Source organism: Cariama cristata, unplaced genomic scaffold (genome assembly GCF_000690535.1).
Source record: "Cariama cristata isolate BGI_N322 unplaced genomic scaffold, ASM69053v1 scaffold6345, whole genome shotgun sequence".
Classification (NCBI taxonomy): domain Eukaryota; kingdom Metazoa; phylum Chordata; class Aves; order Cariamiformes; family Cariamidae; genus Cariama; species Cariama cristata.
The window spans coordinates 1,405-26,484 of record NW_009617996.1 but is presented as its reverse complement, the minus strand read 5'-3'; the positions used below and the strand labels follow the sequence as shown (position 1 = coordinate 26,484).

The 25,080-nt window shown below is 38.2% G+C and overlaps 2 protein-coding genes across 5 annotated transcripts; one reads left to right on the top strand and one right to left on the bottom strand.

Moving 5' to 3' along the window:
- The first annotated feature begins 330 nt into the window (after window positions 1–330).
- ITGB1BP1 (integrin beta 1 binding protein 1) lies at window positions 331–7,793 on the top strand. 4 transcript variants are annotated; one of them, XM_009700684.1, is made up of 6 exons: window positions 331–497; window positions 1,370–1,448; window positions 2,174–2,310; window positions 3,543–3,607; window positions 6,525–6,674; window positions 7,410–7,793. In XM_009700684.1, the coding sequence occupies exons 4-6, from the start codon at window positions 3,560–3,562 to the stop codon at window positions 7,479–7,481; spliced, it is 270 nt and encodes an 89-aa protein (XP_009698986.1). In that variant the 5' UTR covers window positions 331–497; window positions 1,370–1,448; window positions 2,174–2,310; window positions 3,543–3,559; the 3' UTR covers window positions 7,482–7,793. The 4 variants fall into 4 exon arrangements, with proteins under 4 accessions (XP_009698986.1, XP_009698983.1, XP_009698982.1 ...); XM_009700681.1 differs by having other exon boundaries at window positions 3,515–3,607; XM_009700680.1 differs by having other exon boundaries at window positions 3,491–3,607.
- Window positions 7,794–10,245: 2,452 nt separating this feature from the next.
- On the bottom strand, window positions 10,246–23,265 carry LOC104162046 (arf-GAP with SH3 domain, ANK repeat and PH domain-containing protein 2-like; the record flags this gene model as incomplete). Its single annotated transcript, XM_009700685.1, has 7 exons — window positions 10,246–10,732; window positions 11,694–11,816; window positions 15,721–15,830; window positions 17,511–17,578; window positions 19,290–19,458; window positions 20,368–20,529; window positions 23,010–23,265. Coding segments are annotated over 7 exons (963 nt in total), but the record flags the coding sequence as incomplete, so codon positions are not given.
- Window positions 23,266–25,080: the final 1,815 nt, after the last annotated feature.

Here is a 25,080-nt window from a genome sequence, read left to right as displayed (position 1 = left end):
GGAGCAGGGATTGCCTTGGATGCACTTTGTAGGGCACTTAGATTGTAGTTACAAACAAAAATCATCTAATGTTTTTAAATGGGAATATAATTTTTAAATTTTGTCTTGTTTCTAAACCTATGTCTTTATATGCATTAGAAACCGACCTTTGCAACAGTCTGTAAACTAGGTTGCAGCAATTTTGATGAAGCAGAAGGACAGGGAAGTTTTGGCAGACAGCTTGAGGGACTTTGCCCAGTCACGCATGAAGAGCACCAGAGGAACATTCCTACTTCCGTTCTCAGTCCTTCACAAGTTTCTAGTATTTGTCCACTTTGGACACAGTCATACTGGTGTTTGCCAGGAACTCCTTCCCTTGATGATATGACAACTTTAGTTTTTATTTTTCCTACCTAGAAGATCTTCCTTGATCCAATTATGAAAAAATGTTTAGAAAAGGAAAAAAACGACACAGCAGCAGCAGCTCACAAAGCAGTGAAATCAGTACTAAAAGCAAGGTAAGCTGAATTTGGTATATACTCTGTTTATGGAAGCACTTTGGTTTATTACACGTTGACAGTTCAGTGGTTCACTTGCACTGATGTTAGGAAGTCATTTCCATAAAATGCCATGTTCCACAAGGAGAAGTTTCTACTTCTACTATTCCTCAGATTGTGTTATGAGAGTTAAAAAAGCCGTATCCATTATAAAGCCTTTGTATTCTGAGATGAATGCTCGATTGCTTCCATAGTGAACCCCTCGAACACAAGAGTTTCTGGCAGCACATAGTAAGGTTTGGAGGAGGAAGTAGTACGTATGTTCTGTAGTGATAAATGTCTTTAAGAAGGTGCCTGATGCTAGGTGCCAAGAATGAGTTTATTCTTCAGTACTAGTTGGTTACTCGGTATCTCTAAAAAGTATTCTTCATTTTGAATAATGTGTCCATTTTGTCTGATAGGTTTTGGAATGATCAGTTGAATATTCTGGATTTTCCAAGGTGCCGTTTCACTTCCCTTGCACTGCTATGTTATTTCAAGCATTGGTGACAAGCATGTAGTTGTCAATTCCTTCAAGTTAAGATGCAGTACCAGAAAAGTCTGGACATAACCTTAAGGTTCATTTTCTCTTTTTCTTTTATTTCCTCCTTCTTTCAAAATACTTGTGGACTTCTCAATTGAATTTATATTGGTCTGATCTACTTTGAGGCAGAAAGATAACTTCAGGAAAGAAATAGGTGGTGGTGTTTTTTTCTCCCCATTTTGCAGTGCTGCTTAAGTAATTAGAATATAAACACTAGTTTATTTTAAAAAAAGAGTTGAGGCAGGGCATCTGAAAGTGAAGTGTTAATATGTTCTCAGGAACTTTCTCATGATACTAATTTTTTTCTTAGTCTGTAGATTCCAGTCTTGGGGGACTTTCCAGGTCTAGTACTGTGGCTAGTCTAGATACAGACTCCACAAAAAGTTCAGGTACGTAATTAGAGTTTGAGCAGATATGTATGGAGCAGGATTAACTTTATTCGTGTTCATATAAAAGAGCAGAAAATGGAAAAGCTTAAAACATGTATTTTTAATAATTGTGAGTCAATCTGATAGATAGCCTGTTGACTAATGCATGCATAGTTCTAGGCTTCTAAAGTATTATTAATGATTCATCCAGGATGAAGTCACTGTTTTTGAAGTAAAGTGTCTGAGTAAGAAAAACTTGGTTGCGTTACCAGTCTGTTACACAGCGTAAATCTGGTATAACTTTTTGGAAGCTATGTTTCCTGCTTTTATAATTTTACATTTGCACTGAAATAATGGAAATAAGATTTGATTTTACTTGTTCTTGCTCACCAGATAACAGCCCATCACTGTTGCACTAAATAGTTCATTTAAAACAAATATATGTAGAAAAGTAGAACCAGCTTTTCTGAGTTTTCTGATACAAGGTTGTTAACTACAAATTTGAATTAGTATAAACAATGCTGTATCATGGATTCATATGAAACTGTTGCCTTTACCAAGGGCTGTTCTGAATCAACCCAGAACAGTTCATTAAAGACAGGAGTTAATATACTGTGATAAGGCTAAGTGTTTGATGAAAATCTGCAAAAATTACCGAATGTAGTAAGTTAGCCTTGTTAACACCAATTAGAATAGCATTACTGTTCTGTAATTCTTCAGAATTGCTCTGTTTTATTTTGTTGCAGGACAAAGCAATAGTAATTCTGATACGTGTGCAGAATTCAGAGTTAAATATGTTGGTGCCATTGAAAAATTGAAATACAATGAGAGCAAAAGTCTCGAAGGGCCATTGGACTTGATAAATTACATAGATGTTGCACAGGTAAGTGGGTTACAAAAGACAACACCAACAATGTCAGAACATCTTAAGCTTAGATGTATTTCTTTTATGTTATCATGTGATCTGACATCTTTCTTTGTAAATTTTAGACTTACTAGTATAAAGTAGTTTACTTTAAAAAACATTAAGCTATGAATCTCAAAAGCTGTCACACTCAATTCCATCCTGTTGAGTAACTGGAGAAGATGCACCCAAAAAGCTGTTCTGAAGAAGCAGGCTTAGTGTGAAGGCCCTTTTCATGAGTCATTGCTGAACCAGTAGCCCACCTGAAAGTTGTTATATTGTCTTCAGCACTGTTAGGATTAGTATCTGGGAAAGAATATATCCTCCAGACTTCCTCAGTACTGTAGAAGTTTTCCCATAGAAGAAAATGTCAAGTTTCTGCTTACAATCACTTATGAACCCGTGACCAAAGAACCTGAATAATATTTGGGTCATTCTTGCCAAACTGTGGTTGCTTGTACTTATTTTTGTACTAAAAGCTGTAACTGGTTGTTCTCATTAGGTAGCTGATCATTTGTATCTTTAAAAGCACAGAATGTCTATCTTACAGCAGCTTGACAATTTCAAGTATCTGAATATATGCTGAAACTATTTTTACAGCCAAATAGCAAAATTGCTGCCAGTGTGGAACATAGATCACCTAGGGTCAGCGCAACGTGACAGGGCATGCATTATATTTCAGCCCATTTGATTTGACTACAGGGCCAAACTCCCCCCGAGATGATCAGTTCCTTTCTGGAATCACGTAATATTTAGACTAGACTATTTCAGTTGGAAGGGACCCACAACGATCATGCAGTCCAACTGCCTGACCATTTCAGGGCTGACAACAAGTTAAAAGCATGTTGTTAAGGGCATTGTCCAAATGCCTCTTAAACACTGACAGGCTTGGGGCCTCAACCACCGCTCTAGGAAGCCTGTTCCAGGGTTTGACCTCCCTCTTGGTAAAGAAATGCTTCCTAATGTCCAGTCTGAACCTCCCCTGAATATATTTCACATAATGGTAAGAGACTGGATGAGTGCAAGAGTGGCAGGCAGGCTCCATGCAGGAAGATATGAGCAGAGTTAGTGATGTTGCTGATCCAGTGGACTGATGTATACATAGACACATTTTCTATTAGGTATCTTGGTTGTTTATGTTCTTCTGTCTGCACTAAAGGCTTTTGTTTGTTTCCCTCCAAAGCAAGATGGAAAGTTACCTTTTGTTCCAGGTGAAGAGGAGTTTATTATGGGAGTTTCCAAATATGGCATTAAAGTTTCAACATCTGATCAGTATGTAAGTGATTCACAACAAACTGTCTTTTTGGTGAGAGTTGCAAAGTGCTTTCATTTATCACTCTGATAGATGATCTGTGTGACCAAAATGTCACTTCTGGCTTTAAGCAAAGGTAAAACAAAACCACAAAAGCTCTCGCAGCAGCACTGCTTCATGCCCTATCTCCTCAGGGCTCTCTGTATTTTCCTGGTTGGATTGCTTGGATTTATGACAAAAATCCATTCCTTTTGAGGTAGAGCACCAGACAAAAGGCAAGCAAGCCTTTATGCTCTTGGGGCACATCTTCCTTTCTCTGTGGCTGTCCTGCCATCCTCTCATGTGGAAAAGTAGCATCACTGTGGTGGCCAAGACTATAGGTTCCTCAGCCTGAGTTAGTAATGCAATTCCTGTTGATGTTATTGTGGAGAGGAAAAAATAAAGGATGGGATTTTTTTCCAAGAATACCTGAGTTGTCATCCTCTTTAAAGTTCCAGCCTTGCATTCCTAATCCACGAGTTTGAGTTCACTCCAGCATTAAAGCTTCATGATTCCACTTTATTGATCAAGCCTATTTTTTGTTTGCATCATTTCCTTCATGTAGTTTATTTTCCTTTAGCGCACTTCAAGCAGCTTTTTTGCTAAAAATAAAAATCCGGTCTCTTCCCCAGGGCCCTCCAGTTGCCTTTGTGTAGCTTTGTATTGCAGCCATGTGGTTTCCTTCTGGTTGCCCTCAGAGCCCCAGATACCATAAATACTTGGCCTTATGAAGTCATGACCCATCAACAACCCAGCAATGCCTGTTCATAAAAGCTTTGAGTATGAGGACAGTGAAAAGCACTGCTCAAAAGCTAAATACTCTGAAGAGAGCAAGAAAGTTTCCTTTGGTCCCTTCAGAAAATAAAACACTTGTTTTATAATGCCTGGGAGGAAGTGGAGTAGTTGTTACTCAAACTTTGAATTCTTTTGGGTTCTGTTTTTGCTGTCCTCCTAAATCCTTAATTCTCATTGAGAACGTAGGTTACACTATTACTTAAATTTCTTTGTACTTTGATAAAGATCAAATAGGTAATTTTAAGACTTTTATTCATCATTCTTCTGTCTTCAAGCTGAAAGCATGCACAAGCTGATAAAGCCTTCTGTGATTAAGCTAGCTTGCCCTGGCATTTTATTGCATTGCATTCTGTTTCCCAAATTCTGGCTTTTTGCATCTGTATCACTGTTGACATTTAATTTGTCCTTTAGCGTGTTAGTCCACCTAACTCTTTGTGTAGAGTTCCAAGATGGAAAGGTTTTCTTTGCATTTGTACAAAGAATTCAGTCTTTATGACTGAATAAAAAAGTGAGAGTTCTGTGATTTGTAGATACCTTTGCAGGTGAATAGGCAGCTATTTACTCCAGATGCCAAAAAGAGAACTGACTGCAGGATACAAAATTTTTCATCATGGATTTCAGCCAATGTTTGAGAAATTATTTCGTACAGATACATAATTTAGTGACACATTTCCATTGTTTGTGGATGCAGCCACTAAAAACCAAAGGTGAAGTATGTATAGAAGTCACACTGAGGCTTTGGCCTTCGTCACATTCTGTTTGGGTGTATTTGTACACTATATATATGTACATACACATACGGCACAGTTTGTCCATCCGCCATCTTATTCCTCTTCCAACTGCAGAAACCCCTCATAGCCAAATACTGGAGGGAGGGGAGGAAGTTAATTTACAGAGGGATCATGTACTTTGAAGAATTCTATCTTCCCTCTTTTAGTGATAATCCACATGCACATTAGCACTGTAGCAGGTTCCAAGCAAATAACTCTGAAAAGTTACAAGTAATTTGGAGGGAAATCTTGGCATCTTTCATACAGAGACCGGAGGGCTGATCCAGGAGGCTCCCGGTCAGCTTCAGCTGCTGTCAGCGTGGTATGATAGTTAGTGATGGTATGAATAATTGTGAGCGATTGCCGAGTGAATGTCAGGGATGGAGATGTTTTTCAGGAAGGATCATCTTAGGAGCTCTGGTAAAGGTCTCTCCCTCATGGGTTTCCTAGCAGGCATCAAGCTCGCTGTCTGTTTTTACAGCTTCTGTGTTGAAGTGGATGTTCCTTCAGATCCTTCAGCTACTGATAGGGACAAGGTGTTTGATGCTATGAACATAGAAAAAGAGCTGTCTTGAAGTCTTAGACCGTAGAGGTGGCATGACTGAAATAAACCAGATGAATATTCATCGGTTGGGTAGGATGGCTTGAGAAGAAAGGCTTTGTGTAGGGAGGTCTGCAATGACCTTGTACTGGACAACATCAACCAATCCCTTTTTGGAATGGCCAAGATCAGAACTGTTGTGACTGTGGTGAAACCTGCAACTGCGGTGGAGAGTAGAAGTCTCCCAGAGTAGATCTCTGCAAGAGTCAGGACCCATGCTGTGGCTCAGGCCACAACTGGCCTGGCTATAGCCAAATGGCTACCCACGCCCCAAAGCAACTAACCTCTTCCATACCCTCTTCGGGGAACAGTTTCTCCTGTGTGCCCTTCTCAGAACTGAGACAGGGGATCGTCTGGAGAAATACGAGAGAAGTAAAAAGTTGTTTTAAGTTACCTCTGTGCCAGAGGTGGAGAGCGTACCACCTGTCCTACTGACAGAGGTTGAGTGAGGATAGGTGGGAAACAAACATGTGCTTTTGTAGCATGGCCAGGAATATAGTCCACGTACAAATGCAATTCTAAAATAGAAGCAAAAATTAAAGCTAAATTTGTGTTAAACCACCTCTTATGTTTTTTAAATCCTGACTAAACTCTCAATTAAAAACATACAATTTTACCCAGGAATATTTTTCTCCTGTAAATAAATCTGAAGTAAAAGAAAGAACAAAAACAGGTGGAAAACTGAAATAGCTGTTGCACTGTTCCAGAGTAACTTTTATTTGCCACGTGGTTTCAGGATGTGTTACATAGGCATGCTCTCTATTTAATTGTACGGATGGTCTGCTATGATGATGGTCTGGGAGCAGGAAAAAGTTTACTGGCTTTGAAGACAACAGATGCAGCCTCTGAAGAATGCAGCCTCTGGGTATATCAGTGCAATAGTTTGGTAAGAGTTTATGTTTACAGTATTTAATTTAGGCATCAGTATTTTGATTGTAAAGAGAGATTCGAAAACCAAAGGCCCTTATGAAGGCTTTTTGGCAGAAGGAGGATTGCTCAATTAAAAAAAGAGTATAAATGTGTCCTGGCTGAGGAGGGGAGAAAAGCTCTGCTGACTGCATTTGATCAGCTTTGAGGAAAAATACCCACATTCCCTAAAATTGCCAATGAATGTATACGCCCCAGGAAGCTCTTTGCAATCTAAAGAGTGCAATCATAGCTGCTAAGGACAATCCTCCGTTTGTTTTTTCAAAGACAAAAACCTCTTAAGAGTGGACAGAGCAGGGAGGGATCGAGTAACAGTTCTGGTAACAGAGCATGCATTCATATTTATAAGCAAGGGAAGCGATCCCTTCTTAAGAGTAGGAGACTTTATTGTCAAGATGCTATGATATGACACACACCCTTAGCAGCACTGGAGGAACACATGAACTGACTTTCTGAATGCTAGTGTCATGCTATGATGAAAGCTAACAACTCTGACTTGTTTCAAAAGAGCTCATTTAAAACAGCTTCCCACATGTCATTGCAGACCACAGAAATCAAATTAAATCTCACTTGTGCTACTCCATTTTGCATGTCTGCCAAAAGAACGATAAAGGTCACATTCTGCTTTAAATGAGTTTTGAGATGTTTAGAAGTTCTTCAGAACGTGTTAATGTGTGTGTTTGCATTTTTTTAGGAGCAAGCACAAGCTATTTGCAAAGTGTTATCTACAGCCTTTGATTCAGTTTTAATGTCGGAGAAGTCCTGATTTTCTTCAGTAGCACGTGACCGTGTAGCACAAGAGGCCTTTCTGTGGGGAGGAGATGGGGCTTCTTCCTGATACCATAGCCTGGCTGTAGGTACACACAAACCTAGAAAAGACTTGCTGTGCAAAGAGCTGTGCAACCTTGCACATGGTACTTTGTCATCCCTCAAACATGACTTGAAGAAATTATTCCATCTTCAGTTTCCAGCACAATACAGAATTTTATATTTAACACGATTTGTTTTCCTAAATCATGTTTTGTATATTAATGTCAATATTGCAGAAATGTAAAATAAAACTGATACTTGCTTCTATCTCTTTGTTTGGAAAACAATTTGTTAGTATAGACTTCAGTTCTGTTTAAGCTAGATACTAGAGCAAAACAACAAGAGCAAAGAGATAAAAGGTAGTCATTTGGTGCTTTACACCTCTAATTTGATCTTAGGTGTGCCATCTACACAGTTTGTACGTTCAACTAAAAATCCACAAGATGTAAATTTTTTTGATGAAGTGCTACTTGTTTGCATTTCTTATTTTACATGTTAAAAAGAGCAATATTGCCTAAGCAAGGCAGAGTAACAGAAGTAGCCAAAGTGATTTTAAAAGTAGTTTTATTTTTCCAGACATTTGACTGGTTAACAAGAGTAAAATTTATTAATCATGCTCTAATTATAAATCACTGCATCCAGGACATTGAAAATAAGAGTTGATTTTAGGTTATACAATATATACAGTTGCTCTGCAACTAAACAAAATAAAAACAACTGAATTGAATATTATACATCTCATAGCATTCTAAGCTGCATTTTAAGTGTCACTTGCTCCTTTTTAAACAGTTAACACAGCAACCTAATAGTCTGTCTATTAACAGCTTTTTTGAATCATTATTTTAATCAGATTTGAAAAGTTGTATGAAATATGCCAAAATTTTGGACTTAAAATTCTTAATTTTATATTATAAATAGGTATCTACAGGCTCTAGAATTTCTTTTTACTCTGCCAGAGGAGCAAACTTTGAGGAACATCGAAAATCTAGGGATAAATTTTGCTTAGCTGCTCTTTATTGGTCCTCAAGATTTTATCTGCTGGCACTGTTAGTGCTATTAAGTTGTAGAATACAAGTTTCCTAGTTTCTAAGTGATGAGTGAACAAGGTTGTGACATTTTAAAGCGTATTCCTCTTCTAGCAGAACTCAAGGAAAATTTGCATCATTGTTTAACTTTACGAGTTGTTACATAAACTATAAGATTCTGTGTTAAAAATACTGTACATTAGGAGATCTGTGCAAAATAATATGCCCATTTACTCTCTAGACTCTATCAGGGATAGAAACATACAAAATAGTGTTGCAAACTGAACGTATCAGTAAGTGAATAAAACTGTAGTGCTAAACTATTACTCTGTCGTTTTACTGGGAACTTTGAAAATACGGACTAATTTGCTTCAACTTGCAGCAAAAACATCTTGAAACATTCCAGTTTGTTCCCCATTTATACTGCAGCAACAGCATCTAGGAAATGAAAGTTAGGTGTATACTTGGTTGTACCCATGCATTTGAGAGGCTCTCAACCAACTGTACCATTTAGGAAAGGCGATACAAGGTAGGATCAGTGTTGCTCTTCCAGCACTAACGCAATGTGATTTTTCTCCAAATAAGCAAATATGGCGGCGGCCTGTTTTCCATTCCGTTCAATATGAAATGGCCAATTTAAACACCATTTGTCAGAAATTCAAAGTTCTCTTGATAAATCTAGAGATACAATATTCACAAAACGTGATCAAAGCCAATGTGACCTAGACATTGATTTTTCTTATCCTATGCCATCAGTTGTTTCCTGTAGCATAAGCAAAACTTGGTACAATTTCACAATATACAAACATCAAAATGACGTCAGATTTGTGTTGGTGTTTTGTATTCCATCAACCAACTGGGAACTATCCATGGCCTAGCCTTTGTTCACAAATTAGTAAACCAAATTTAACAACAGTGTAGCTACCATATATGTGGGTCTATTACATAAATACAGAGTGAGTTAGCAAACTATCCTTGCTTGCAAGGTAGTGGCACACAAATTTTATAAAACAGAACATAACATAGTGTACTTGTGAGGTGTCAGATACCTTACTGACCAAGGATAATTATCTAAGTGTTCCACCAAGTATGTTCTCTCTGTGAACACACTGCTGGATGATTTAAGAAAATCCAGGGATTTAAAAACAAAGTCTAAACACTATAATGAGACGAGTGTAAGAAATGCTCTGCAATCCATCATCATAGTTAAGTACATTTCAGGAAATGCAGTTTTCATATCCTTGAGTTAATGTAGTAACTCGTTAATATTGCCATAGTTTAGTTAACCAGCAGTAGTCACATTAAATGACCAGAATGGATGTAACATACATAAAGAACATTCAAAAAACAGGTTCTACACACGTGCAGCATAGAAAAATGAAACAGTCTCAAGCTCACAAAATTAGAACTAGAAAGTTCCAACGACTAACACAGATTTCAGATAACTTTAAGCAAATATCTACATCCATTCTGAAAGAAAGACGTTTCTCCTGTGGTAAACTGAAATACATTTTCACTTTTACCTGGCCAAAGATACCCGATTAAAATCGTTTCTTCTGTAAGTGTTGATATCCTGGACGACAGCCAGTACGGCAAGATGCTGAATGAGTCCAGTTTAGAAATACACAGCACCTTGCATGTTTTGGTTCCAACAGTTCAAACGGTATCGAGAATTGGATAAATTCACTGCCCTGTTAGATGCATACAATTTCTCTGACTGGGGAAGCAACACTGAACTGTGGTATTGTCATGTTACAAAAGGGAGAATAAAATTACAGTGAATTGATTGAAAAGAACATTCATAACGTTGTGATGTTCACACACTTACATGGATTTTGATTGTTAAAGCTTTTCAGTTCACCTTGAAAAATACAGGAAGAGTTGGGGTTTTTTAAAGTGTAAGCTGCTCATGAGAAGTTTTCACATAGAAAAAAGTTCTGAAAGTCCCAAAATCAGAATGATGGCAATAAAAAAGTAAGCTACAGTACCTAGGACTTGGGCAGTGTTCTGGCAAGGTGTCTGTAGATAGGTAGATGAAATGAAATAGAACAAAACTTATTTCTGTGACCGCTGGAAATGAGAAATGTCTCCACTTATCAGTAGCAATTTAGTCAACAATAAAGTGCACAAATGATACAGGGAAAGCTCCTTTCCGACTGGGATCTCCATCAATATGTCCAATCTGAAAGAGTCCAGATATTTTTCAAGTTAAAAATGGCATTTCAGTATCACCAAAATGAATCCCAGTGACCTTCCTGCCCGTAGTACAACAAGCCTCTCCCTACATCTCTTCTGCAGTAGTGGTGGTTTTCTTTTGCGAATGGGAAAACTCAGCCCTACAGGGTGCATTTGTTTTTCAGCTATTTTTTTTTCAAATTCAAATCTTTTATCCAGGTCTTTGAAAGCAACATCTCTTAATGCAGTACCACTGCTGCATCGTTGCAGCGCATTCTGTAATGCCCTGCAGTATGGGCATAACAGCCCATATTCTGCCTCTGTTACGTTGCTTCTGCTTCCCCCTCTTAACAATCACCTAAAGGTATACAGATGGATCAAGCTTCAACAGTTTTGCATTTCACATGAATCTATTTGTGTTTATACAGCATTATTGTCACTTTAGATGCAATCTCAAGTTCTATTCCTTGCTAGCTAACAGAGTAAGGCAAGTGTTTTCATGCATAACAATTTCCCAAGACTTTGCTTTAGCTGATGAGACTCTGCAATGTAAATAGTTGAGATGGTTTCCCAACTCAAATAGACCATTTCTCAATCTCAGTCAGCTGAAGAATTAGGACAATACAAAGCTGTCTTCTGAGGCCCACCACACAGCATCTGTAATACTAGCAGATTCTTAAATTGCTGACACCTCCCACGAATTTCCTGAATCACACAGATCGTGTCCCCTGAGTACTGGGAACCCTACTAATCAGATTTCATTTTTTTTTTTCTGAATGAGAAAAGCTAAAAACTTGTCTGAAGTTTGATTTTTTTGAACAAAAGAAACTTCTGGAATCAAGTTTCCATGAGATGAAACTTTTCTTGTTATTTGGAAACCCAGCAGGGGATCTTCTGAAATCAGTGTCAACCTCTAGATTTCATTTATTTCTTTCAAAGTGTGTTGATAGAAAACACAAAATACTCACCCACCACTCCTGATCTTCTTCACCATCAACTACAATAATATCTCCCTCTGAAAAAGTTAGCTCATCTGGGTTATCTGCTACACAGTTGTAAATCGCTTTTACTCTCTTGGGTTTAGTTTTTGACTGAAATATGAAAATAAGTAAATGTAAATAATATAGCACAGAAGAGACAGAATAGACTTAGAGTTGGTCTAAAGAAAGCTTCAGAACCGCTACCAATGTTACTTTTAACAGGTTAGAGTTCAGCTACATCTTTTATGCTGGGTGCTCTTGCTTCAGGCTGAATTTGGCACCATCCAAAGCCTTTTAGAACCACTGTGCCACCAATGTGGGCCGGTTTCCTTAGTAATCTTCCATTTTGGCTCATCCAAACCTGTCTTCAGTGAGTACGATTTTATTCAGAAGATGGGGTGATCAAGATCAGCAAGTGTAACAGCAGCAACATTATCAGAAAGAGGCCTGAGCCACCTGCCGATATGCCCCTCCTTAATTTGCTAAACCCATCTCGGCAGTGTACAAACCCTCCAAAACATCCTCTGCTTCTCTGTAGTGCTATGAGGACTCCAAGCCACAGGAGTGGTTTGGCAATTCTTCCAAGAGGAAAGTTTAGTAAGGAGTTGCAATACTGCAGTGGGACTCCAATGCCAGTTGTGTTCTATTTGATGCGATGCCAAAATTGTTTTGCTCTGGTATCACAGTATCCACCACGCTAAACTCACACCTCTCTCGGTGCAACCCGGCCAGCTGCTGCATTTGTTTTCAGCCTCCTCATTCTCTGTTGCAGACTAACGGTAATGCTACCTACACAGTGTTTCCACCCAAGGAGTGAAGAGGCACAGGACCTGGAGGCAGAGCATAAGCTGTCTACCTTGAGTCCACCCTCTTCCCTAGTTTGCCCAGCCATAGCCAGCAAAAATCTCTCCTTTCTACCCTAAGATGCCAGAGCAGAGCTGTAAGTGCCATTTAGGTCAAGAGATGTCTGTTAATGCAGTGGGTGTTTGGGACAGAGGCTCCAGATGGAATAAAGAAAAGAAGGTCTCCTCACCACCCTGGAGTCCCCCAGAGACTGGTCCCAGTCTCTAGTTAGGTCAGCCATGGAGCAGGAAGCTTGTAAGGGGAGAAGAGACTCTATTGACAAGTCTACTTTTCTTCACCAGCAAAATCCTCTGCTGTGGACAGCACTGCCCAACAGCCTCTTAATGTGCCGTTTTGTTACAGCAGGATGCCCTGCAGAAAAAGAGGGATGTGAATGGGGAAGGAGGGAGGTAGCATGATTGTTATGCTCCTCTGTAAGCATCCATTTGCATTTTAGTATGAAAAATCTGGCCTGCCCAGACGAGACATATCCTTAGGCTCTGTCTGTGGGGCACACCCCTGTGAGTCGGCAGCTTTGCACTGCATCATAGCAACTCTGCCAGATGCTCCCTCTCAGTCAAGTTACAGTTTGAACCACAACCACCTTTTAGGTCAAGAGGGAAAAGCTCCACATCAGTAAAACAGTGATATAATTACTAACTTCAAAGTGCAGTAATTACAGGTATTTCTTGTTCTTTGGAAGGCAAGGAAATTAAAATAGAGCCCATTCCCAGAAGACTAAAATCTTCCAGGGAAGTTTCCCATGTACCTACAATATAATTTCAAAAAATCTAGAATAAACATTGGGGGGAAAAAAAAAAAAAGACACATCAGGAATTTCCACCTGAAAAACGTGCTATCAGACAAATCCACTGTATAGGAGATAAACCACTGGCTACATGTGTATGTACACCTGGGCCTCTTTTTTCCTTACTCAAGGAGCACTTCTGCAATCATTTCCTAAATCTGGGCTGGCCTCTGGATTCTCTGGCAAGGTAAAGGCGTAGCAAAAAAGGCCGGAGTATAAGGCTAAATGGAGCAATTCAGCCAAAGTACTTTAGCTAGACTGATCTAGCCAAAGCTCTTTAGCTTAGAGTCCCTTGACTAAATCTCGGCTAAGATGCTTTAGCTAGATTGATTTAGCTAAAGCATGTTAAGTAGCACACACTCCCTGAGCCAGGTTTCCCATACTTCTCTGTCCTATGACAGAAGGAAATTGTCCAGCTGATTTTCTCAGTCATAAAATTGACCCTAGAGACATCTGGAGAGTTAGATTTGTTCTTCTTATTATGTGCAATTAATATTAAACAGTGGAGACACTGACTGATCCTAGAAACTACCCAGGATAGCCCACATTCACTCATAACCAAAGCAACTTGTCCTATAAAACAAAAAAGGAGAGAACAAGATAGAGAAACTAATACAACTTTAATTTATACAGAAAGCCAGGTAAGCAGCTGTTTCAGAACCAATGGATGTGTTGAAAGGATGAAGCCAGTGGTCTCACCTGAATCCCAGAACACACAACAGAAATTGCAAGCAGGGTCCAATAGCTTCACAAAGTAAATATGGCAATTCCCATGGTGCATGTAAGCAAAAGGGATAGATATTCCATTTTACACTACGTAGACCATTTAATTTTATTGTGGTCTAAACCATGAAAGATATTTTGATGCAGACAGTCAGTAACTTGGTTGAACAAGATTGAGGGAGGCAAAAAACCAGAAGATTTTATACTCCCAACTAAATGCAAGATGAACTCCAGATGTTTCTGTGGCTTTTCAGCATTATCAGATGAGAAACAGCTAACAGGAGTTCCAAGAGCTCAAGACAAACATGCAAGGCTATGCACACAAACACACTGAAGTCTGTCCAAGAGAGTTACTATTTTAGTAGGCATGGTTAAGGAAAAAAGGATGAAGGGAGAGAGACAGAGGACTGAAGGAGGAAGGTCTTTTCATTACAGCCTATTAATAAGAAAATTGCAGAACCAGGAACAGCACGTCTCCTGTCTCTCATTTTATTATTTACCTACTGAAGCATGCTCCTACACAGAATGTAAAGCATGAAACAGCCCAGACCTAGTCAGATACAACATCTCGGAAAGTACGGACTCTCTATATTGTGATTTGCTTACTGCAGAGAAATACTGTCATAATCAAGCATATGGATATTTTATGTCTATTACACAAGAGAGCAATGTAAAATTAGAGCAACGACCAAAGACCTAGCTGAACTACACATAATGTACAGCTCAAGTGACATCTGGAAATACACCCCTTTACCTACACCGATATAAGAATACAGGTATTGACGCTAATATGTGCGGTACCATTCGTGGTCCTAGATTATAAATAAGAGTATAAAAAGGGCCACACAATCGGATCAAGAGTCCACCTAAATCCAGTATCTCTTTTTTAACAGTCACTGTAAGGCTGGGGGAGGGTGGAGAAGAATATACAGTACTTTCAGCCTGATACTTCCAGCCTTCCTCTTTACTCTTAAACTACCTTCTGTTTGGAGATGCCTCAAGTCAGATGTGGTTTCTGTGTACCTACCAAGAGATTTCTCTCCTGTCACCCCATGAATGCATGACAAAGAGATGCAAAGAGAACCAACTGCACAAAGAACCACTTTCTTTTCTTTGGAGCTTGACTCCTCCTAGTCTTTTTTGAAGCTGTTTGATCTACCTATATGAACAACTATATGGACTTCCATTATAAAAGTAAGCGCAAAAGCTCCCTCATTATTTACTTCACTGAAGAACAAAGCTGCATATGATCTACAAGTGAGTCACTCACCACGCTCACCTACAAGTGACTAACTTATGAAGCTTATCTGCCTTCAATAAGTCAAACCATACATTCTGTGGATTGTGTTGGTCACATTTGGACACAGGCAAAGAATCCATACTTCTTTTGTTTGGTTTCTCTTTGGTTTTTGTTGTTTTGTTTTAATTTTAAATCACATACTATCATATAGGAAATGCAAGAAAAGCAAACTTTTCATAAATACTTAGTAGAAGTCATGCACATATTTAACACAGGATACAGCCTTTGTATTTTTCATGATTCTCACACTTTCTCCGTAAGAGCATACACTATTATGTCAGCAGTGCGTTTGACAGAATGTGGAACATTTAATAAAACCAAAACCCAGACTGTCTACTTACTATTTGTGATTTCCTTGGCATTGGTGCTGGTGGCTGAATCTGTGCCAAAGTATTTGTTGTAGAACCAGTTTGTGTTACTGGGGTTTCACATACAGAAGATGACTCTCCTGCTGCTAAGGTAAGTAAAACAAGTAAATTTCAGGCATGCTTTAAAAAAGTAAGAGTGATGATACAAATTGAAACCAACTTAATTATTCTTTAAAGCATACAAATAATTTTATAGCCCATGATTATTTCATTTTTTAAATGAAATAATCTTTCTAAATAACTGAACAGAATTTTTCTATCCTTTTCCTTATCAAAAGAGGTCTCTTTTCCCAAAGGCAATTACCTAAGACCTTTAATACTGCAGATATGCTAAAAGAGAAAAAAGCCTACAAAATAAATAAGAGTGGAGCCAAATATCCCATTTCCCCATTCGCTCACTACAGACCGTTGCTTTTAAAACCCTTCTTTCCTAGTAGAGACCATCATTATCAAGATGCTGTATCCTTCACAGGAGACTCCTGACACAGATGGCAGATAGTCATTAGCAAATTCTCCTTGGCTATGTCAAGGGGGAATAAAAAAGAATCACAGTAAGAACTAATGAACACAATATATACAGTGCAAGGGGAAACTGGGTAGGAGAAATTCTACTATAACCACCACAGAATCCACACACACTTTAGTTTGGACACTTTATTGAGATTACATTATTGTAATGTCCCAAAGTAGTAGTTACTTTGAACAACGAAAAGTGCAGAATGAATAATGAACTCCAAATAATGAACTCTCTTCATTACCATGAAAAGAACAATATCGATTTGCAATTTAGTTGAAAGTGACACTATATGAGCTTTAGATTTTCAAACTATAAACACATTTTTCTATTCTAAAATGTGTATCTGTTACCTTCTTTATGACACATGCAAACAAGACAGTAAACTAACTAAAGTTTTCATAATGCATCCTTTGTTTGAGTGGGGTTTAGGTGAGGTTAGGAAAGCTAAAGCCCGACTGGAATTGAATCTGGCAAGGGATGTCAAAGACAACAAGAAGGGCTTCTGTAAATACATAGGTAACAAAAGGAAAATTAGGGAAAATGTGGGCCCATTGCTGAACGAGATGGGGATCTGGTTACACAGGACATGGAAAAGGCTGAGGTACTGAATGCCTTCTTTGCCTCAGCCTTTACTAGCAAGACTGGTTTTCAGAGGTCCCAGAGACCAGGGGAAAATCTGGAGCAAGGAAGTGCAAAGTCCTGCACCTGGGGACGAACAAGCCCACGCACCAATATATGCTGGTGGCCACCCAGCTGGACAGCAGGCCCAGAGGCAATGAACATAAACTGAAACACAGGAGGTGCTGTCTGAACATCAGGAAACACTTTGTTACTCTAAGGGTGACCCAGCCCTGGCAGAGCATGCCCAAGGAGGCTGTGGAATCTCCATCCTTGGGGATATTCAAAAGCCATGTAGACATGGTCCTGGGCAACTGGCTCTGGGTGACCCTGCTTGAGCAGAGGGGTTGGGCCAGGTGACCTCCAGAGGTCCCTCTCAACCTCAACCAGTCTGTGATTCTGTTTCTTTTTACATGGCCCCATTATTTACATTAATTGGCCTGTAACTCTGTTCATGCAGAAGAGCTTGAGGTATAAGGGCCTACACAATCAAGAAGAGAAACAACAAGAATGCTGGTACTGGCTGTATTTAAATATGCAAGGTAAATAAAAAAACCCCTACGCTCTCCCTTAGACTGTTATAATGATAGCTTAATTACAATAAAATAAATCTCTAAACCACAATTACCAGTTTGTTGTAGAGATCCAAGTCCTCTGGATTGCCCTTTGTTAGTTAAGCCAGATGACTTCTCTGTCCTGTGCAAAAAGTTAGAAATTCATCCATTTAAGAAACAAACAAGAACTTGAAATGCAACAATACAGAGTGATTTTCCAAATTATAAAATTCTTCATGTCTTCCTGTCTTCAGTATACTCTGGTGACAGCTATTTTCTTTTTAAAAATACTACTTTGCTCCTGTATTTTTGATTATGCCAATCATAAGTTGCACTTAATTAAAAAATTTAAGGCAGAAGAATAATATAGGTTCAATTACTGCAATTTGTGTAGAGATTTTCTTTTCCTAAGTTCTGAAGTTCCTTTCATTGCTATTTTAAAATTCTGTGTTAAAATTATATATCTGTATTCGTCTGTACGTTACAGGAAGCTTCAGCAAGTTGCTCCTCCCTTTTACTTAGTACGTTGTATGCAATCAAAAGACTAGAAAGGGAGCTCAAAGGTCAAAGCTTGTTTACCTCTTTCATTCACAAAGGATCAATAATGTATGTTATTTATCTCACATATACACATACATGTCCCTGTATGTTATAACTATTTAAGTTTGTATAGGCTGTACTCTGCCAAATTTTCAGTGTCAGAGAATCCAGAAACTTCCCAGACAAGTTACTATGGTGCATCCCTACTCTTACTTTTGGAAAGCTTTCCCTAGTGTCTAACTAAATTATTCTTGCCGCAACTTAAACAAAAGTCTTCTTTTTTACAGCTGTCATGAGATGTAAAATGGAATGGCATAATCCAACACTTCGTACATATTTGAAGATGTATCTATGCTACAATTTCTTTTTTAAAAAACATAAGAGAATTTTATTTCTTCCAAACTTTTCTCATAGGTCATATTTTCTAGACTTCTCATGACCTTATTGACCTCCCCTGGTTTCTGCCTCACTATTCTGTATCTTTGTTTTACTGCAATGCTCAAAACTGAACACAGTAGTCCAGCTGAAGCATTACTGATGTTGAGTCAATTGGAAGGATTAATTCCTACAGTTTGCAGGCTATAATCAAACAATACTATTTCTCTTTGACTCTTTCACAACAACATGAGTTGTCTGACTTACTTTTATTTATGATTCACTATGTCCTTGCAGATTCTTCTCTTAAGGACTTTTGCTTAACCATACTCTGCTGTTCTCCATCCTTCATTTTTGTAGTTGATTGTTCTTAAGCACTAAGTGCTGCTTACTGAATGATTCCCCTCTTCTCCCTTGTCTGCTATTCCAGTTTCTCAAGGCTGCTTTGGATATAATCCTGTTTTCCAGTACACTTGTTCCTCCTAACTTTGTTTCTTGCCAATTTTAAAATGGTTATTTTCTGTTCCAGGTCTCTCTTCTACTGCCATGAATGAAAATATTGATTGGAACTGAACCTATGCAAAGCATGCAACCAATAAATGGCACAATCAGACAGAAGATCCCATTATCTCTTCTTTGTTATCAGATAAGAATTAGAAATGGATTATTCTTTGTGGCTTCTTATTTCCCTCATGGCTAAGCATTCTGTAGCTATTCTGCAAGTCACACAATCTTAAATCACTAGGCAGTCTTGTTTTTACTGTGGGAATCCTTATAATCTGCTCCCTTAGTGTCTGCCTTCTGTGCATTCCCATACTCTAGAACACATCAGGCAAAAGTGGGCACGCTTTATAGATGACTTGCATGTTATATACCACAAAAATGAGAAGTTACTAATAATTATGAAGTATATTAAATACTAAAATGACATCAGTTACCCAGGAATAGGCTTTCTTTGAGAAATTCTACTAGGAGGTTGTGGGGGCAGTGGTGGTGGGGTTGGCTTGGTTTGTGGAGGAGCTGGTTGCTGCTTAGATTGCTGGTTCAAAGCTTCTATAATGCTGGCTGTCTTTGCCACTGGAGGCGGTGGTGCTGGAGAAAGCACATCTATAGAAGAAAGTTAGACAGTGAAATGGAATTAAATTTCTATTTACCATTTTGTTTCTTGGGTTCTCATTGCAGGTTTTCCTATTACAGGATTTACCCCCATCCAAGAAAAATGCTTTACTACATGTAATCAATAACTTAAACAGAAAGCAATACTTCCATTGGAAGGAGGAGCTCTTTGGAAAGAGGTTTACCTTTTGTTTCACCTAGTCAAGGTCAGAGAGCTCACAAGTACTTCAATTCATTCAAGCATTAACGTACAAGCAAAGAAAACTCTTACCAAAGTCAGTCATATTCTTGAAAACAGTAGGTCAGAATATATTTAATAAAGTGCTAATATTGTTCGCTCAATCAAGGCCTTCAGTTTATGTTTTATGGAAAGGTAACTGAGTGAATAGTATCTGAGAAATTTTATTGAGAGGAACGTCTTTTCTTAAAATCCAGTTACAATTAACATCTAACTAAATTTACATAAGGTTTAGCAATTAATTAAAATTTCTACTGAATTCTTGAAACCACCACAACAGCACTTGCCAATGCATTAGAACATCTTTTTGCATTCCTATGGTCTGCAAGAATTAAGCACAATGTGGAGACATAGCCCCAGGCCGACATGTAACACTCATCTTTACAACTAATGGGAAATGCAGCATTGAAACTATATATATATATATAAAGTGAAAAGCTCTTTAGCTCTAGTAATAGATACTATTTCCTGTTGACCCTGCACTACACCATACAGTCCTCACTGGAACATCAGAGAAGACAGTGCATACAAAGTTACTGGATGGGAACGATAGGCCAAAGCTACAGTCACCAAAAGAGGAAGTATGAATCGTGGAAATGGAAAAATAAGCCAACTATGATTAGATACAGCAGAAGGGAAAACAGGGGAAAGTGGAAACATACTTGTAGATGTTACACGCAATGGCGGCACAGGGGGATGAATAGCTGGTGGATCTGATGAAGACCTCTGCCTGCTTATACTTTCCACTCCTAAAGAATTTGTCTTCCACATTGCATTAGATGAAGAAATTGTCTGAATACCACTGCCAAGAACTGAAGGCTGAACTAAAAAGAGAGGAAAATACTGTATTATTATTATTGCTTACCCTAAGCACAAAGTGTTAATATTCACACCCGTGCTTTTAAAAATGGTGCAGCTAGACCACTATCTTCAGCAATAGGAAGCACTGCCATCCTGCTGGAATGCCAGAGCAGAAATCAGTCTAGTGTAAAAAATTACATAGAAGTTTCTGAGTGAAGTCTTGCTAACACTTTACCTAAGTAAAATTTCTCGTTAAAAAATTTCAACACTTGAAAAAGCAGGAATTTCTCAACAAGAAGACCGAAGGCAAGTCTTTCTACCTTCTTTAATCACTGACTGATAGCTGTAATCTTCTTAGGTACTGCAAGAACAGGACCTCACTCTTGCACAAGCATTAGCAGACATTGCTCACTCAAAGTGAAACATCAGTTTTGACTTGGAATTGACATAAAACTGTAATTCTGCATTTCACCCAAACAAGAAGCTGTAATAACTAGTCATGAAACAGTTACAAAGTACGACTTCTTTGGGGCCTCCTAAATGACTCCATTATTAGGCTGTAGAGCTGCCTCCCCATTTCATAAAAACACACTACAGGTTTTCTTCATAAAGCCAGTATTTTGCACATATCATGCCAGTTCTTCCTACTCAGCACATGAGCATCATATTAAGAAAAGATGAAACAGAGTAAGGTATGAATAAATATTAGGTTGCAGGCAAAAGCATAAAAGGCTCAGAAGACTTGAAGAACAGCCTAAAGCTAAGAGGATAAAGGAGTAATAATACACCATAAGCATAACATCCACAACATCAGCAATCAACAAGAAGCTAAGACTGATGATACCATTATAGCTTTTAACTAAGAATATAAAATAATAGGCTAATACATTGCTAGAGTAAAGAATATGAGCTAATAACCTAAGTCAGGCAGCATGCTTTCTTGGCATGAGTCGCACTATACTGGTGCCAAGAAGTCTGGAGTTGGGAATGAAATTAAAATGACACTCTTTGAAAAGTGTCATTTAATCAAGGGCAAACAGTGAGTAAAATAGTATGGTTGGCCATGATTAAAATAATATCAAAGGGTAAAACAGTCTTTTTAACTATCCCATTGTATTACTAATTTAGAGATAGAATCTAACAGTTAAACAGACTATGCAAGCTCCTTGGGTGAACTTCCCTGTTTAGTGGGGGAAACATTCATTTCCATGAAGTAAAATAGAAGTGTCTAGATATTAAGCTTAGATTTCATGCAAACATGTTAGATGAAAGGAATCCCACCTTGGTTAAGTTTTATATGCTGCTAAACTTCCCCCAGTCTCATGCCACCCTTTTTAAGTAACCCAATATCATGCTGTTCTATTGTTCTCAGTATTTCTGCCCCCCAAATAACATACTTCAATCCAATTTTTATGCTGCAGCCATTCCTGTGAGACCAATAACTGACTTTTCATATTACACAGATGTTTAGTTTGCCATCTCAGACACAATCACTGGTGTATGGAGTCTTGCATTCTGACCTCTGCACAGTGCTCCCAAAGGCAGAAACCACTCACGTATGCCCAGAACGTTCCCTGCTCCTGTCTCCTCTTACAGAGTCTGAATTATAGCACCATAGAAAATCATATGTCTATATAGTCATTTTTCTTCAATTGAGCTTTACATAAATTTAGCATCCATGAAAGCTGCTGGATTAGTAAAGGTATTAAACCAATGAAACACACCGAATATGTACTGTTCAAAGAAGACCTTTATAGAATTCTCTACGCTTCTTTAATATGATCCAAACAGATTACATACAAAGATAAGAATGAAGTTCACAGCATCAGCTTTAATGGTAGATTTTGCAAGCACACAATCCTTCTGAACCAGTGCAAGACATGTACATTTTACACTTTTCTGATGATCAGGGCATAACCAGTAACCGGCAGTTACATTTTCAGTCAGCTACCAGTTCTCCCTCTAAAATCATCCAGTTCTCCACATCACACCACTTACACTTTCAACAACCTTGAAACACATATTTACTAATAGAAAACTTTGCAAATTTAAAATCTCTCATGTTCTGCACACACTCTCCATTCTCCCAGGTCTTAAACAATTTTCTACAGCAGCCCAATGTCACTGAAATTGTATGTTTAAATTGAACGCTGACAATGACATCTTCAAGAAACAGAAGTATGAAAAGATGGAGTATAAGAAAAGAAAACCTGAATTAAATTGACTGCAGCCCTCCTTTTAATAAATTGCTTAACTCTATTGAGGTTACCTGGGCATTGTTTTCCCAAACACTGTTGTGTACTTTCTTATAGGTATACTGAAAATCAAACTCAGAACAGGTCGTGCAGATTCACTTCCAGTATATAAAATGAAGTCATCAATAAACTGTTCTAATACTTACCTCTGCAAAATAACTGTAAAAGAAAACCTAAAAATGTAATAATAAAAAAAATGTTATGATCCCATTCTTCTAACATACAATGACATTTTCCGGCATCAGTACCTTTGCCAATATTCCTTGGAGGTAGAGGAGGTGCGCTACTTGTAACAGGTACAGCAGGCTGAATGGGAGGTGGACTGCCACCAAGTATTGCTCCATATGTTTCATTCTGTAATATACTTGGCATAAATCCTCTTTGCTTATCTTTAGCAATGTTCGCTGCATCTCTTGCCAAGGATGCTACATTAGGCTGAAGTTGGTTTGATCCAAGTTGATAGAAGCTGACAGGCCTGTCCTCTCTCCGATTCGGACTCGGTTGCTTAAACACAATAACAAAAGTACTCACTGATACCACATTAGTTGTAGTCATTTTATTTATTAGTTGAAAGAAAGTTATTAGTTCCTAGAAAGAAAAAATGGCTTCTCAAATGCATTTTTTCTGCTTTTAATAAGTAATCTAAAACGTATATTCTATCCTCTTCAAGACAAAGTTACTCTGCACATTAATGGAAAAAAAATTAAATGTGAATTGCATTTCAAAACAATGATAATTTTATCATTTTCTCCTGTAGTATACTCCTATAGGATAACACAGTATCTTTATATACACAGGACTATACTCCTATAGATAGTCAATATAGATATTCAGACTGGATCAAGTAAAGTTTCGCTGCATCAAAATACCAGGCAGTATTTTCAAAAGTAAATAAACAACTGAAGATCCTAAGCCTCATCTGAAGTTCAGCAGCGTTAGATCCCAAATAAATGATCATGATCTCAAAAACCGGACACAATTGCATCTAAGTATTCTACCTGTAGCTCAGTCTAACACAAATTAGGAGCCAAAACTTCTCATGAACTCTTTTTAGCTCACTAATACTGCTGGACAAGTTTAGGAGATTACTTCAACTGGCAGCTGGGATAGAACATTGCTCATCTCATGGAAATTATCAAATGAGATCTAATTAGTTGTCTTTGAGATTTACAGCAAGTCATCTGCTTGCTATGCATACTTAGCATTATTCTTCTTGTTTCAACATCAAGCATAGTAATTATTGTTATCAAATGATAATTAAAATAGCTGGAGCTATAAATTCATGTGGCTAGTACAGGAATGGGTTGTAACAATCCACAGCTCAGAGAGCATAAACATGCCTTTAGAAATAGTGTTAGATAAACATGTTGTTGATGTACTGTCCGTATGAAATTAAAATAACCATTTATAGTAATAGCATTTAGGCAGAATAAAGATTTACACCAACAGTATCACAAATAAGCAATTGATTTTCCTATTCAGTGCTTACTCTGGATTGATCATGTAGGGCCTTTAGACATGTTATAGCACAGCATTATAGTTCAAAGATTTATCAGAATGATGTATGTGACAGCCAGATGCATTAATCCCTACCTTTACTTTGGCTTAGCAGCCTCATTCCTCACTGGCTGACACTCTCCGTTCCCTGACCTCTCCACTGTCCTAGCTCTGGTATTCGTTTCAGCCCACACTTGCTTCTGCTTTCTAAACCAGTAGAAAATTGGGTTTTGTTGATTTAGCTTTCACTGATTTACCAAACTAAACAGCTCAATACAGGAACAAACGTGTGCCAGAATGGAGGCAAAAGATGAGGTAGGACCAGGCAGCCGGGGTGTGGAACAGCAGCAAAAACCAGCTGGATTGTCTTAACCTTCTCTTATTTTAGACTCTCTTTTATACAAATAATTCTGGACTAAAAGAATTTCCATTTCAGACATGACCTTTTCTGACAAAGATTACAAGATCTCTTCAATTGCTTTACCAGAGACAAGCCCAATAGCTTGACATCTATAAATAGAACTCTGATGTGATCCTAAGCAACAGCAGTATTCACTAGTGCACTCAATGTAGTCACAGACACTAGTCTGTGATTAATAGTCCTTAATCTCTTTTCAAAGGTCCCTGTAGTATAAGCCTATTAATAGTGGGCAGTGAAGTAGCAGTTTCACTACTTTAGCCTCACTGCTGAGTAGGAGATAACTTCCTATACGAGATGGAGGTCAGAGACTAGCCAAAAAGAGAATGCTCAACTGCAGAAGGCAACTGGCAACAATGAAGGAAGTGAAGGAAAACACAGATCAAAAATACAAATTTAGAGTT